Here is a 14,382-nt window from a genome sequence, read left to right as displayed (position 1 = left end):
TTCTGCAGCTAATTTTACTAGGCTAAAAACCCTTTTGTTATGTATATATGTTTCATCATTTTATATTAAGCTAAGTCAGCATCCATCATGAAAGTCTTATGATCAAAAAGTCGCATGTCTGAATACAGTTCAAATGCCATTTTGAGTCCTATTTTGGATATCTTCATATAATACTGAATACTGACCATAATAACCTCCCATTACTAACCTGTAAGTGAAAAGAAATAAACAAACACCGAAAAAATCCTTTATTTCAAATAAAATACAAAAAGGACCTCAACCTCTTTCACCATTTTATTAACCCCCAAAGACCCAAGTCCGATGTAATCCACATGAGGTCCCACAACTATTCCTGGTCTAATACATCTAAAGGCACTGTGTGCAGCAACAGAACATGACCGCCTGCTTCAAGCAGATACTTAGCCTCAGCAATCAGTGATGATGTCACTCAGGTTTGTTGCAGTCACAGCTGGAGGTTCCCATGGCCCCCCACCTGTGACCGCAGGTAACCTGACCTCAGGGGACCTTCTGAGGTGAGGCCACCAAGTTCATTGAGGTTCAATGAAGGTCAGTTTACTTGCTGTCAAAGGTGCAGGGGCATGGCAACATCCAGCTGTGACCACAACTAACCTGAGTGACGTCACTACTAATCACTGAGGCTCAGTCTCTGCCAGAAGCTCAAAGCAGGCAGTCATGTTCTATTTTTAAAAAAGAAACATCCCATTTGGTATATTATAAGCTGTGCATTATTTACAAAAATAGAGTGTCGCATATATGTCAATATTCAATTGGAAATAATCCTATTGAGACATATACCAAATTTTTTGCTTTATAAGACGAACTTTTCCTCCCAAAAATTTGGGAGGAAAATGGGGGGTGCGTCTTATAATCCGAATATAGCGGTACCTGGGGGTCCTGTCTGTGCGGCGATCGGGCGGCCGGGTGCCTGTGGCTGCGTGCAAGCGGCCAGGTACCAGTGCATGCGTGCGGTGGCAGCCGGGTACCCGTGGCTGTGTGCGAGCGACAGCCGGGTGCTGTGTGCAGGCGGCAGCCGGGTGCTGTGTGCCGGCGGCAGCCGGGTGCTGTGTGCGGGCAGCAGTCGGGTGCCCGTACGGGCGGCAGGCGGCTGCCGCCCTCACACAGGCACTCGGCTGCTGCCCGCACGCATGCACAGGTACCCTGCCGCTTGCACGCAAGTTACCCAGTTTGTCCGTGGTCCCACTTTCAAATGATGGCGCCGGGAGGGGGCGCATGCGCAGATGGAGCTCTTGGATGAGAGCTCCATCTGCGCACGCGCTGCTCCGGGAGTCAGCGCGTGCGTAGATGGAGCCCTGGGATGAGAGCTCCATCTGCGCATGCACCGCTCCGGGCGCCGTGACTTGAATCGGGACCGCGGACACACTGGGAAAACACCGCATCGGTTTGCTCCACCACTGAGCCGTCGCCACCACTGCCACCACTGAGCCGTCACTGCCGCTGCCACCACTGAGCCGTCACCGCCGCTGCCACCACTGAGCCATCACCGCCGCTGCCACCACAGAGCCATCACCGCCGCTGCCACCACTGAGCCGTCACCGCCGCTGCCACCACTGAGCCGTCACCGCCTCTGCTACCACTGAGCGACCATTTGAACCGGGATCGCGGAAACTTTAACTGCACCGGCCTGCTGCAGGACTCACCCGCCGTCGCTGCTGCCGCCACCACGGACCCCACGGCTCCTGCCACCACGGACGCCACCGCACCTGCCACCACGGACGCCACGGCACCTGCCACCACTGACCTGCCGCGCATGCCAGCACAACCTGTGCCTCCTGTGACCCGCTTCACCACCACTGCTGCCCCCTCTGGTAAGAGAACACCGGAGTATAAGACAGACCCCTTTTTTCTTTTTTTTTACCTTTTTTATGTCTAAATTTGTGGTGCGTCTTATAAAGCGAAAAATACAGTAAATTTCACAACTCCTATATGGTACTTTTTCATATATGATATGGCATTGTACTTTATAATGTATATCACATTGTAAATTATGGGATATCATACTAAAGTGTGACTCATGCCTTCTTTATTACACTTATTGCTGTCCTCTTCATGTTGGTATGTTTTAAAAAAAAAAAGTTTAATATTGTTAATAAAAGTTAAATTTTTATAAGCATTATTAGTCCACACTTTCCTCATTGTACCAGATTTGCATAGATGGATACATGCTACAATCCTATACTGGGATATATATATATATATATACACACACGGTAAAGAACAAAAGCTTGGACACACCTTCTCATTCAAAGAGTTTTCTTTATTTTCATGACTCTAAAAATTGTAGATTCACATTGAAGGCATCAAAACTATGAATTAAAACATGTGGAATTAAATACTTAAAGTGTGAAGTAACTGAAAATATGTCTTATATTCTAGGTTCTTCAAAGTAGCCCCCTTTTGCTTTGACTACTGCTTTGCACACTCTTGGCATTCTCTTGATGAGCTTCAAGAGGTAGTCACCGGAAATGGTTTTCCAACAGTCTTGAAGGAGTTCCCAGAGATACTTAGCACTTGTTGGCCCTTTTGCCTTCACTCTGCGGTCCAGCTCACCCCAAACCGTCTCGATTGGGTTCAGGTCTGGTGAGAGTGGAGGCCAGGTCATCTGACGTAGCACCTCATCACTCTCCTTTTTAGTCAAATAGCTCTTACACAGCCTGGAGGTGTGTTTGGGGTCATTGTCCTGTTGAAAAATAAATGATTGTCCAACTAAACGCAAACCGGATGGAATAGCATGCCGCTGCAAGATGCTGTGGTAGCCATGCTGGTTTAGTATGCCTTCAATTCTGAATAAATCCCCAACAGTGTCACCAGCAAAGCACCCCTACACCATCACACCTCCTCCTCCATGCTTCACGGTGGAAACCAGGCAGGTAGAGTCCATCCGTTCACCTTTTCTACAAAGACACGGTGGTTGAATCCAAAGATCTCAAATTTGGACTCATCAGACTAAAGCACAGATTTCCACTGGTCTAGTGTTCATTCCTTGTGTTGTTTAGCCCAAACAAGTCTCTTCTGCTTGTTGCCTGTACTTAGCAGTGGTTTCCTAGCAGCTATTTCACCATGAAGGCCTGCTGCACAAAGTCTCCTCTTAATAGTTGATCTAGAGATGAGAAGGTGTGTCCAAACTTTTGGTCTTTACTTTATACATGTATATTATATATATACACACACAATTTCTATCCCCTGGTGAACTTGTCAATATATAAAATTTTCTGATGGTATTTGTCTATCTGAGGCACGCGAATGTAGCAAAGGTTATCATGACTCACAACAAATCACCTTGATAAATTTTCATAGGTTTCCTCACTTAGAGATATTGTTATCATTGTTTAAATGAGGTTTTTGTGTTGAATGTGTTTTTTTTAATTTAAAAAAAAAAAGCCAGATCATTGTCTGTGATAAACAAAAAATAGGCATCTTACAATTTTCACACTGACCAGTGGGTCTTTTTAAGACTCTAAACAAATAATGAGCGTCTGCAAATGTTATTGTAAAGGGAGAGGGAGCAGAATTAGGTGAATGTTGGATCCGTGTGATAAGTGGTCCTGCTAATGAGCCAAGTATGAGTTTACTGTGCTCAAATTCTTGCTTGATTCTCAGAGCACAGGTGAGGAGAAGATGGAGAACTCAATCTCTGCATCTTCTCCATTACCTGTTTCAGCGTATATTGGTCTGCACTTAGATAACAACAGTGCAGTCTAATGTTTCACATGCACCTATAGACTTGTATGGGTGCACGCAGTCCAATATAAGCTGTCAATCGCAGCATGCTTCAGTTTCTTTTCATGCCAAATTGGCATGAGAAAAAAGCGCTGATCGGCACTGCCCTAAAGTATAAGGCTGCTTTCACATTGCGTTTTTACCTACATTCACTGATCCCGTCAGGGCCTCTGTCCGAACCCCACCTCCCCCTCGCAAGATGGGTTTCGGACACATACGCCGACGGGGCCATTGACTATAATAGAGCAAATGGAGTCAGCGTGTGCTCTGTCCTGCACCATTTTCGGGCATATACATTTTCTGTAGGCGGACACCCATATGTAGTAGACTACGTTCGGGTTCAGGGGGTGGGAGTTTCGGACGGATGCTCCGACGGGACCAGTGAACGTAGGTAAATACGCAATGTGACAACAGCCTTACATTGGAGTGAGTGCTATACAATAAAATATCAGATAGCACTTGTCCGAGTTATACAGTTGTATGAGAGAGCCCTTAGTGTGAGCCTAAAATAGCCTCATGGCCAGTGTGCATCTAGAAATATTACTAATTTTCTTTTTTAAATACTGACATTTTTTCTTAAATAGTACATGTAACATAAAAACTTTATTTAACAATATGTTTTCAAGATGGTTAAAATAACTTAATACTGTACAAGACATTGATCAATGTCAAGTTGGGAGTCTAATTACAATTTTTTGTAACGTGAAATCCCAGTATTGTATTATCTGAAGCAAAATAACCTTTGGTAGATCTGTATTTCAAGACAGTATGAAATAAAAACATTTTATATGTGTACTGTATATATTGGCCTATCGGATGCCTATGGGACCCATTCAGTATACTGTGTCTGCGAGAAGTTATAAAATGGCATAAGAAGACATAATTTAATGTCACTCCATATGAACCATCATCATTTTAGTGCCATAAGTAGAATATTATCTTATCCTAATAAAATCTATCACCACTAACTACAAGGCTCTTATTGGAAGCCATATTACACCAGTCAGTAATTGGCCTAGAGTAAATCATCTTACAAGGTGAAGGGAGCCAATTCATCATGCAGCTTATATCAGTTTTCAGGCATAGACAGCTTTAAATAGTGCCAAAAACTTAACAACTTTTGGCGATATTGTGGGTGAATCTCTATCCGAAGTGTGCGAGGCTGAGAATGTCTAACAAATTCATCACAAAAGTGGTATGCATTTCTTCCAGAGGGCATGACAACTGAAAAATGTGCCAAATTCATTAAGAGGCAACTACCTGGTAATGAGGTTGGCACACCGTACCCCAACACACACATTTTCAAGACAGGAATAAAAATATGGCAGTTTTGTTGACACAGCCCCTAAATGTTCAGACCTGTAGTAGCAAGCTTGAAATATGGCATTTTGGTCTCTTAATATTTCCCCTTCCATCTGTGACTTACCGGTGTCCAGTCTGCTCTGATTTGCCATTCGCTGCAGATCTTCAGCTGACATGTACTTGTTGTCTCTGGCTTCTCCAGGGTCTGACAGCGGTGTGGTTGTACCGTATGGGTGCGGTTAGCATAGATGTGCCTGCACAGAATCTGGCGGTGCTGCATACCCAAACCACATGTCTTACTGCACTCAGACCACTCTCCTATGTCCCAGCTATAGAGACAAGAAATGGGAAGCAAAAACAAATACGAAGATTAACTACAACCCATTAACATGTATCTTGTGAAAATGAAGAAACAACACATCTTCATTTGTATATATTGTATCTGTAAGTCAGATCTTAAAGGTGTTGTCTACTACTTGACAACAACAGTTTAATGCAATCAGTACTGAAATTAAGGTAAAAACAGTGGATACTCATGTCTTGCAGCAGCGGCATTTCAGCGATATCATCGCTGCTGTTCACGGGGGTTAGGTGACATTGTTGTGACTTGTGCCAACTGATGCCAATGAGTGGCTACTAATCAACTGCAGCCTTCATCAAAGATATCGACTGCCCTCACAGAATATTCATCACCTGCAATTGATGAAAGGCCGCTCATTAGCTGTAGCAAGCATGTGGCTAGGGATGAGTGAAGTGCTCGGTAAGGCTAACAAGCATTTTGATGGCTGGGTGCTTGGTACTCGTTTACATAGTATAATGGAAGTCAACGGGGAACTCAAGCATTTTTCCAGAAGATTTTCAGGAAAAATGCTTAAGTTCCCCATTTACTTTAATTATACTCTGTAATCGAGTACCGAGCACCCGTCCATCCAAATGCTCGTTAGAATTACCGAGCACTTCGCTCATCCCTACATGTGGCACAAAAATACCATGTTCTCCTTGGGAATATCATTGGAACAATGCCGCTGCATATTCAATCTTTTTATATTAATTCTGGTGCTGAATTCATTAAGCAGATTTTCTCCAGTATTGGACAACCCTGTTAAAATTAACATACTATGAATAGAAGGATTGCCTACAATCAGAGGCCATATCCAAATCTTGACAAAACCTATAAAAAATTACAAAAGTTCAGGAAAAATTGCAACAGAAAGTGAAGTACTTTGAAGGCAGCTACTTCTTGATTTACTGTAGACAATTTTTACACCTTCTTCTAGAGGTTTGAAAGTTGTAGAAAAAGGGATGTGGCGAAATGTAATCACATAGTGAACCAAATTTATAGTGCTCCTGTTCCATTTTTGCAGTTTTGTTAATATAAGCATTTCTCCCAATGTAACTAGAGGATCATACTACACTGAAGAAAGAAATTGAATTGTTTGTTTCTACAACCCCTGGAAAAAATTATGGAGTTACCTGGCTCTGAGGATGTTCATTCAGTTGTTTACTTTTGTTTTAAAAAAAAGCAGATCACAGACATAAGTCATTTCAAATGGCAACTTTCTGGCTTTAAGAAACACTAAAAAAATCATGAAAACATAATGTGCTAGCCAGTAACGGTTACTTTTCAAGACCAAACAAGGGGAAAAATTATGGAATCACTCAATTCTGAGGTAAAAATAATGGAATCACCCTGTAAATTTTCATTCCTAAAACGAACACCTGCATCAAATAAGATCTGCTCGTTAGTCTGCATCTAAAAAGGAGTGATCACACCTTGAAGAGCTGTGGCACCAAGTGGACTGACATGAATCATGGCTCCAACACGAGAGATGTCAATTGAAGCAAAGGAGAGGATTATCAAACTCTAAAGGTGGCTTTACACGCTGCGACATCGCTAAAGTGATCTCATTGGGGTCACGGATTTTGTGACGCACATCCGGCCGCGTTAGCGATGTCGTTACGTGTGACACCTATTAGCGATTTTGAATCGTTGCAAAAACATTCAAAATCACTAATCGGTGACATCCCCCCCTAATCTCAATTATCGTTGCTGCTGCAGTAACGATGTTGTTCATCATTCCTGCGGCAGCACACATCGCTACGTGTGACACCGCAGGAACGAGGAACCCCTCCTTACCTGCGGCCTCCGGCAATGCGGAAGGAAGGAGGTGGGCGGGATGTTACGTCCCGCTCATCTCCGTCCCTCTTTTTCTATTGGACGGCAGGTCAGTGACGCTGCTGTGACATCGCTATGACGCTGAACGAACCGCCCCCTTAGAAAAAAGGCGGTTCGCCGGTCACAGCGATGTCACAGAGCAGGTATATACATGTGATGCTGCTGTACAGATAATGTTCGCTACGGCAGCGATCACCACATATCAGCCATACGACGGGGGCGGGTGCTATCGCGCTCGACATCGCTAGCAATTTCTAGCGATGTCGTAGCGTGTAAAGTACCCCTTAAAAGAGGGTAAATCATTATGTGCAAAAGATGTTGGTTGTTCACAGTCAGCTGTCTAAAATCTGGACCAAATACAAAAAACATGGGAAGGTTGTTAAAAGGCAAAAATACTGGTAGACCAAGGAAGATATCAAAGCTTCAAGACAGGAAACTTAAAGCAATATGTCTCCAAAACAGGAAATGCACAACAAAACAAATGAGGAACAAATGGGAGGAAACTGGAGTCAATGACTGTGACCAAACTGTAAGAAATCACCTAAAGGAAATGGGATTTACATACAGAAAAGCTAAACAAAAACCATCATTAACACCTAAACAGAAAAAAACAAGGTTACAATGGGCTAAGGAAAAGCAATCGTGGATGACTGGATGAAAGTCATATTCAGTCATGAATTGCAATTCTCCATTGGGCAAGGTGATGATGCTGGAACTTTTGTTAGGTGTCATTCCAATAAGATTTATAAAGATGAAGAGAACATGTTAATTTGCACAGTCATTGATGATATGGGGCTGCATGTCAGGTAAAGGCACTGGGGAGATGGCTGTCATTATATCTTCAATAAATGCCAAAGTTTACATTAAAATTTGGACACTTTTCTTATCCCATCAATTGAAAGGATGTTTGGGAATGATGAAATCATTTATCAAGATGATAATGCATCCTGCCATAGAGCATAAACTGTGAAAATATTCCTGAAAGAAGTCACATAAGGTCAATTTCATGGCCTGCAAATAGTCCGGATCTCAATCCAATTGAAAATCTTTGGTGGAAGTTCAAGAAAATGACAATGCTCCAACCTGCAAAGCTGATCTGGCAAAAGCAATCAGAGAAAGTTGGAGCTAGATTAATGAAGAGTACTGTTTGTCACTCATTAAGTCCATGCCTCAGAGACTGAAAGCTGTTATAACAGCCAGAGGTGGTACAACAAACTACTAGGGATGTATTGAAGTGTTATTTTGTTTGTTTTTCATGATTCCATATTTTTTTCCTCATAATTGAGTGATTCCATAATTTGTTCCCCCTGTTTGGTTTTGAAAAGTAACTGGCTAGCACATTATGTTTTTATGATTTTTTTTTTAAAGAGTTTCTTAAAGCCATAAAGTTGAAATTTGAAATGACTTTAGTTTTGTGCCATGTCTGTGATCTGCTTTTTTTTTAAACAAAAGTAAACAACTGAAAGAACATCCTCAGAGCCAGGTGAGTCCATAATTTTTGCCAGGAGTTGTAGTCTGTAATCATGGAGATACATACTTTTATATAAAATCTGTAGGCTCCAGAAAGTAGGATTACTTTTAATTAATTAAAAGTTGCTGAGTTTTATTTAGTTTAAATGAATTAAAGTAATAAACCAATATACTAACAGATATAATAATGGATAACCCAAAAAATAAAATGAGAATTTGTCTTATTATTGATGAGTGGTTCCATGGAAGTTCCGTTCGCCGGCAGCAAACGAGGCTAGTTCAACAGGCTCGAGCTTGACCAGAGCCCCAGATCAAGTCACTGATTGGCAGTTTGAGTCTCCGCCCACATACAGCCATAAGCAGATCACTTCCGGAGGAGGGTGGACGGGCTTTTTCAAACTTTTTTTTTAGTTGCACACTACATCTGATCACGCTGATCACTACCCCCAGTGTGTGGCGTTCAAACTCTAAAGGGGGCTTGCATCTGGCTGAGCACCAAGTGTACCTGAGCACAGCTTTGCTCACGTGAGTTTTATTTGCATGTAAAGTATCTGATCCACGAACCTGAACCTTGATTTTAAAATTTGGTGTTCGGTTCGAAAACCGAACCTCAGGTTTGCTCATCTCTACTTAATATATTCTCTTAGGGTATGTGCACAAATAGTCTTTTATTCAGTAGCAAACCCAACAAGTTGTTTTTAGCAGGAGATGTTTCTGGAAATACCAGTAGTATATTTCCTTTAGCTACTTTTGCACAGAGTCTTTTAGGTCGTCTTGGGTGACGTCTTTGCAAACGGCTTTTCTTTTTTTACTTGCATGAATAAAATAGTGATTCGACTTACAAGCAAGTGCCGACTGAAGAATGGTCAAGTCACTTAACCACGTTTAGAAACCTGAGGCAGTTAAAAAAAAGCTAAAAAAACTGAACATATGCACAGCTAGTCATTTTTACATTTCAGTACATATGTTCATTCTTTTTAGTGTTTATATTTTGCTTTTTCAGCCTGGTCACAAAGCTTATCAGCCTAACAGACATTGTATGGACATACCCTAGGCTATCAATCCATTAACACTATTGTTGCCCTAAAGCACTAAAGTCTTAATGAAAGGCTCCACGGAATATGATATGATGAATTCATCAAGAAGAGTACGCCATTTAATGAATAATGCACACCTTATTAGTGTTGTGCACCTTGCCAGAAACTGAGATAGCATTTCTAGCATAGGAAATGCCAGCACTTTTACTGAATTTGATGGGCAAGCGTAGCTACACTCCATTCTTGCCCTGTTCTTCAAAGCACCCCTAATTTTGGAGGGGCTGCTTCAAACTGTCATAGAAATGGCAAAAGTTGCAGAATTTTTGTGCAACTTCGAGTTACATGAAAACAAATTTGTAAAATGTCTTATGTCTGTTTTCTGGTGTAAAGGTTTTCATATTTTGAATCGGGGCCTAAGAGTTTTGCACATATGCTTCTAAAATTCTGCAACAATTTTATCAATGCATGGCTAGTTACCAGTTAGTATTAAAAAAATAAAACTTTCATATTCACACGAAGTCTTTGTCAGCCGCTTGGCAGAAGTTGCCAACTGTGATCTCAGCAGTTAAAAATCATTAGATGATATAAAAATGACAAAAAGTCTTATACATTATTTATAAAAATGGCTATGCCTCACAATCTACAAGTCTCACCCACATTTACACACTAAAAACAGTGTACAGAAACGTATCTTAGGTTAGAGTAATGAATGTCACATTAAAGAGGGCAGTTGGTGTTGCCATATTTTAGGTATTAATGCACAAAACTACTTATCCCGGAATTTGATGATAACCTTATTGTATTACATTTGCAAAAACAATTAACCTTTTGATTTTTGAATAGAAATGCAATCCAAGAGATGTATTTGAGCAATACTAATATACCATGACCTAACATTAAAGGCTTTGCTCTAAGTTGACATTGAATCATGAAAGATTTATTGCAATTTACATTCAGCAATGAATAATAAACCCAATAGAATTAGTAATAATGATAGCGTATCTTGTAATAAAAACTTACGTCATTATGCTTTATTAGGGCACATGGATGTCAGGGGAGGACAGGTCTGTGAGCTCAAGTGAGGAGTGACAAACAGTAGAACTGGATGGATAAAACCATCCATATTTAATACTTTCAGTACCATCTTTATGCTGATGACACACAGCTATACACCTCATCCCCTGAGCTCACCCCCGCTGTACTACAGAACACAAGCGACTGCCTGACTGCAGTTTGCAATGTCATGTCTGCTCTCTATCTGAAACTTAACCTTTCAAAAACTGAAGTTCTTCTTTTTCTTCCGTCTTCCAATCTTCCTAAATCTGACATCTCCCTCTCTGTGTGTGGCACAACTATAACTCCTAGGTCTCAGGCCCGCTGTCTGGGTGTTATACTTGACACCTCCCACATACAATCTCTTGCCCGCTCCTGCCGCTTGCACCTCAAGAACATCTCTAGAATTCACCCCTTTCTCACAATGAAAACGACAAAAACCCTCACTGTGGCCCTGATCCACTCTCGCCTTGACTACTGTAACTCTCTATTAATTGGTCTCCCCCTAACTAGACTCTCTTTTCTACAGTCCATCCTTAATGCAGCAGCAATGGTCACCTATCTGGCTAACCGCTACTCGGATGCCTCTGCTCTGTGCCAGCCATTGCACTGGCTGCCCATATATCCTAGGATCCAATTCAAATTGCTTGTTCTCACCCACAAAGCTCTCCACAGTGTAGCACCCCCCTACATCTCCACCCTCCTCTCTGTCTATCACCCCACCCATTCTCTACGCTCTGCAAACGACATTCGACTAACATCCACACTAATTCGAACCTCTCACTCCTGGAGAGTGCATCAACCCTCTGGAACGCTGTACCCCAAGAAGTTAGGACAAATAACAACTTACTCAGCTTCAGACACACCCTAAAGACTCATCTTTTTAAGGCGGCCTATCACACTCCCTAATCAGATTCAATTCACATAGTCCCTCTACATCTCCTCACAACATAACTCCACATCAAACTCCATGGCACCCAAATGCATTTCAAGGCTCTGTCCCACTGGTCCAGGAAACCATTATCTATCCCCCATTTCCGTGAGATGGCTGGATTGTCATTGTAAATAAGCACTTGTACCTTGCCCCCGCCCCCCCATATCTCATAGTAGATTGTAAGCTCTCACTAGCAGGGTTGTCTTTTTTTTGCCTTCTAAATATTATGTTTTCTATAACTGTTACTTGTTTGTATATGATCCTCCTGAATTGTAAAGCGCTGCGGAATATGTTGGCGCTATAGAAACAAAGATTATTATTATATTATTATATTTAGGTATACCTTGACGTAGTTAGATCGCTTTTGCGCTCCTTGATCAAAAAATGCTAACTAAGTACCTAACGTTTTTAATGTTTATAGAAATACTGGAGTTCATGTATTCATTAATTACAGTGTGCTGCCACACCACGTATATACACTGACGAGCAAAAGGATAACCATATTTAGAACTTTTGACCTTCAGGCTCCATATCTCACCATTTGCTACAGATTTAAGCGTGAGACTACCTTAATTTTGCAGACAATCATCTTGGCAATCTCATACATAAATTTGACTTGCAATTATTTAGCATATGATTACTTATACAGATTGTTGTCATGTCACTGCATTGTTACTGTTTTGCTCCTAGCGGTGGAAAAAAAACATTTTTTTCCCTGTATAATACAAATTACAACCTGTTCTCACATTACCTAAAAGCTCAATGTGTTATTAGGTTGATTCCCAAGTGAACGGTCACCGCTTTGAATCGAGGAGCATCCATGAAGAAAATTTCCCAAGAAAAGAGAAAGATCATCATACAGCTCATCGTTAGCGGTCTCAGCCAAGATAATTGCCAAACTACAACATGTGAGTGTCATGATAGTTGGATGCATACAAAATTATGTCTGCCCATCTATTCAAAAGCCAAAAGGTGGACGTCCAGGTAAAATATTGGAGTCAACAAGTTGTCTCATCACATGGCCTATCAGTTTTTGCACGACAAATAGCAGTGGAGGTGGCTCATATGCTTCATGACACTGAGATCACATTTGTCCATGAAAGCTCAGTGCAACACATGTTACACAATTCTAAAATGGTGTCCTCAAAAAAGATGAAGAAGCCTCGACTTCAATACTGTCATAAGAAGCATCAATTCGGGTTTGTAGAAAGGTAAAGAGTAGAAGATTGGAAATGGGTGACTTTGAGCAATGAGACGAAAGTGGATAGACTAGGATTTGATGAGTGCAAATGAGGCTAGAACAAACATGAGAAAAGAGGGCTAATGGATCAGAAATTGAAGGAACTCTCAATTTCAGTGGAGGAAGGCTGATGGTATTGGGTTGTTTCACAGCCAAAAGCATTGGCAACTTGACCAGGATCAATGGTGGTCTCAATGCTCAATACATTTGTATATTGTCTGCTTATATACCTAAAATCCAAACCTATCCCTCTTCCAGCAGCTATCCCTACACTATTTCCAAGCGTTGCATAATCTGGTCTTATATAGACCCGATGATGCACTGCAGCTGCACAATTACAGTAATATAAGTAGCCAACATGCTTATGATATTATTGTGATTGAGAGATAATTCCCGCACGTTTAGTGGCTGAAATACAGCCTCAAAACATGCAAGACATGGACTTGAGGATGGCGCTTGAACACCTACAATACTCGATCGATTACCGAGTGTGCTGAGCACCCCAATGTTCAAATAAGTATTGAGCAATGGCAAGCATGTTTACCCATCACTAATTGTTACCCTTTTGCTCATCAGTGTTTATGTTCATATATTGGACACAAAGCATTTGGACCTGTTGGCCCCCCCAGGGCTTAGCACTCTTAGCTGCAGACAAGGTTTTAATTGCCAGCTATGCATGGTTTTCATTCACTCCTTATTCAGATTAGGCTTGGTTTGGCACATGCAGAGAGGACATAAGTGATAGAACAATCCATATTTAGGAACACCTCGATGTGGTTGGATTGCTTGTGTGCTCTTTGATCAAAAAACACTTATTAAGTACCTTGTATTTTTGAGGTTTACAGCAATAGTGGTGTTCATGTATTCATTAATCTACTTATGCATAGTTTATGTATATCTATATATATAATTGCCTCATTCTGTCTGTCTGTCTGTCTGTCTGTCTATCTGTCTGTCTGTCTGTCATGCTCCGAAATTGTGTCCTTACGGTGACACAAAGCTGATTGGCCGCTGGGCTCGCCATGGCCCCGCCCCCCCCCACGGATTGGCCTCTCGCCCCGGCTCTCTGCAGGCCCCGCCCCCCTCAGGCAATGCACGCTCGCTCTGGCCCAACTGACACGGAGCCCCGATTCCCAGGTGAGTACACACACACATCAGATCACACTCACTCTCACACACACCTCACACATCACAACATCCTGGGATATCGCTTGCTTCTACACCGGCTCCGTCAGGATCCCGGCAGCGCCAGACATAACCTTGCGATGCTGGGATCTTGACGGAGGCCGTGAACGCTGGTAACCATTATACACATCGGGTAACTAAGGTCCCTTAGTTACCCGATGTGTATCATAGTTACCAGTGTACACCGGCTCACACTCACTCTCATACACACCTCACACACACATCA

General features: G+C 41.9%; 1 protein-coding gene across 2 annotated transcripts in view; it reads right to left on the bottom strand.

The window, feature by feature from the left end:
- THSD4 (thrombospondin type 1 domain containing 4) overlaps positions 1–14,382 on the bottom strand; it is a 1,079,410-nt gene that overhangs the window by 67,964 nt on the left and 997,064 nt on the right. For both annotated transcript variants that reach the window (XM_075345712.1, XM_075345713.1), the window contains one exon: positions 5,186–5,390. In XM_075345712.1, the coding sequence (XP_075201827.1) occupies positions 5,186–5,390 (205 nt within the window). The remainder of the gene's footprint in view (positions 1–5,185; positions 5,391–14,382) is intronic.

This window comes from Anomaloglossus baeobatrachus, chromosome 4 (assembly GCF_048569485.1).
Source record: "Anomaloglossus baeobatrachus isolate aAnoBae1 chromosome 4, aAnoBae1.hap1, whole genome shotgun sequence".
NCBI lineage: Eukaryota > Metazoa > Chordata > Amphibia > Anura > Aromobatidae > Anomaloglossus > Anomaloglossus baeobatrachus.
This window is presented reverse-complemented; position numbering and strand designations above follow the sequence as displayed.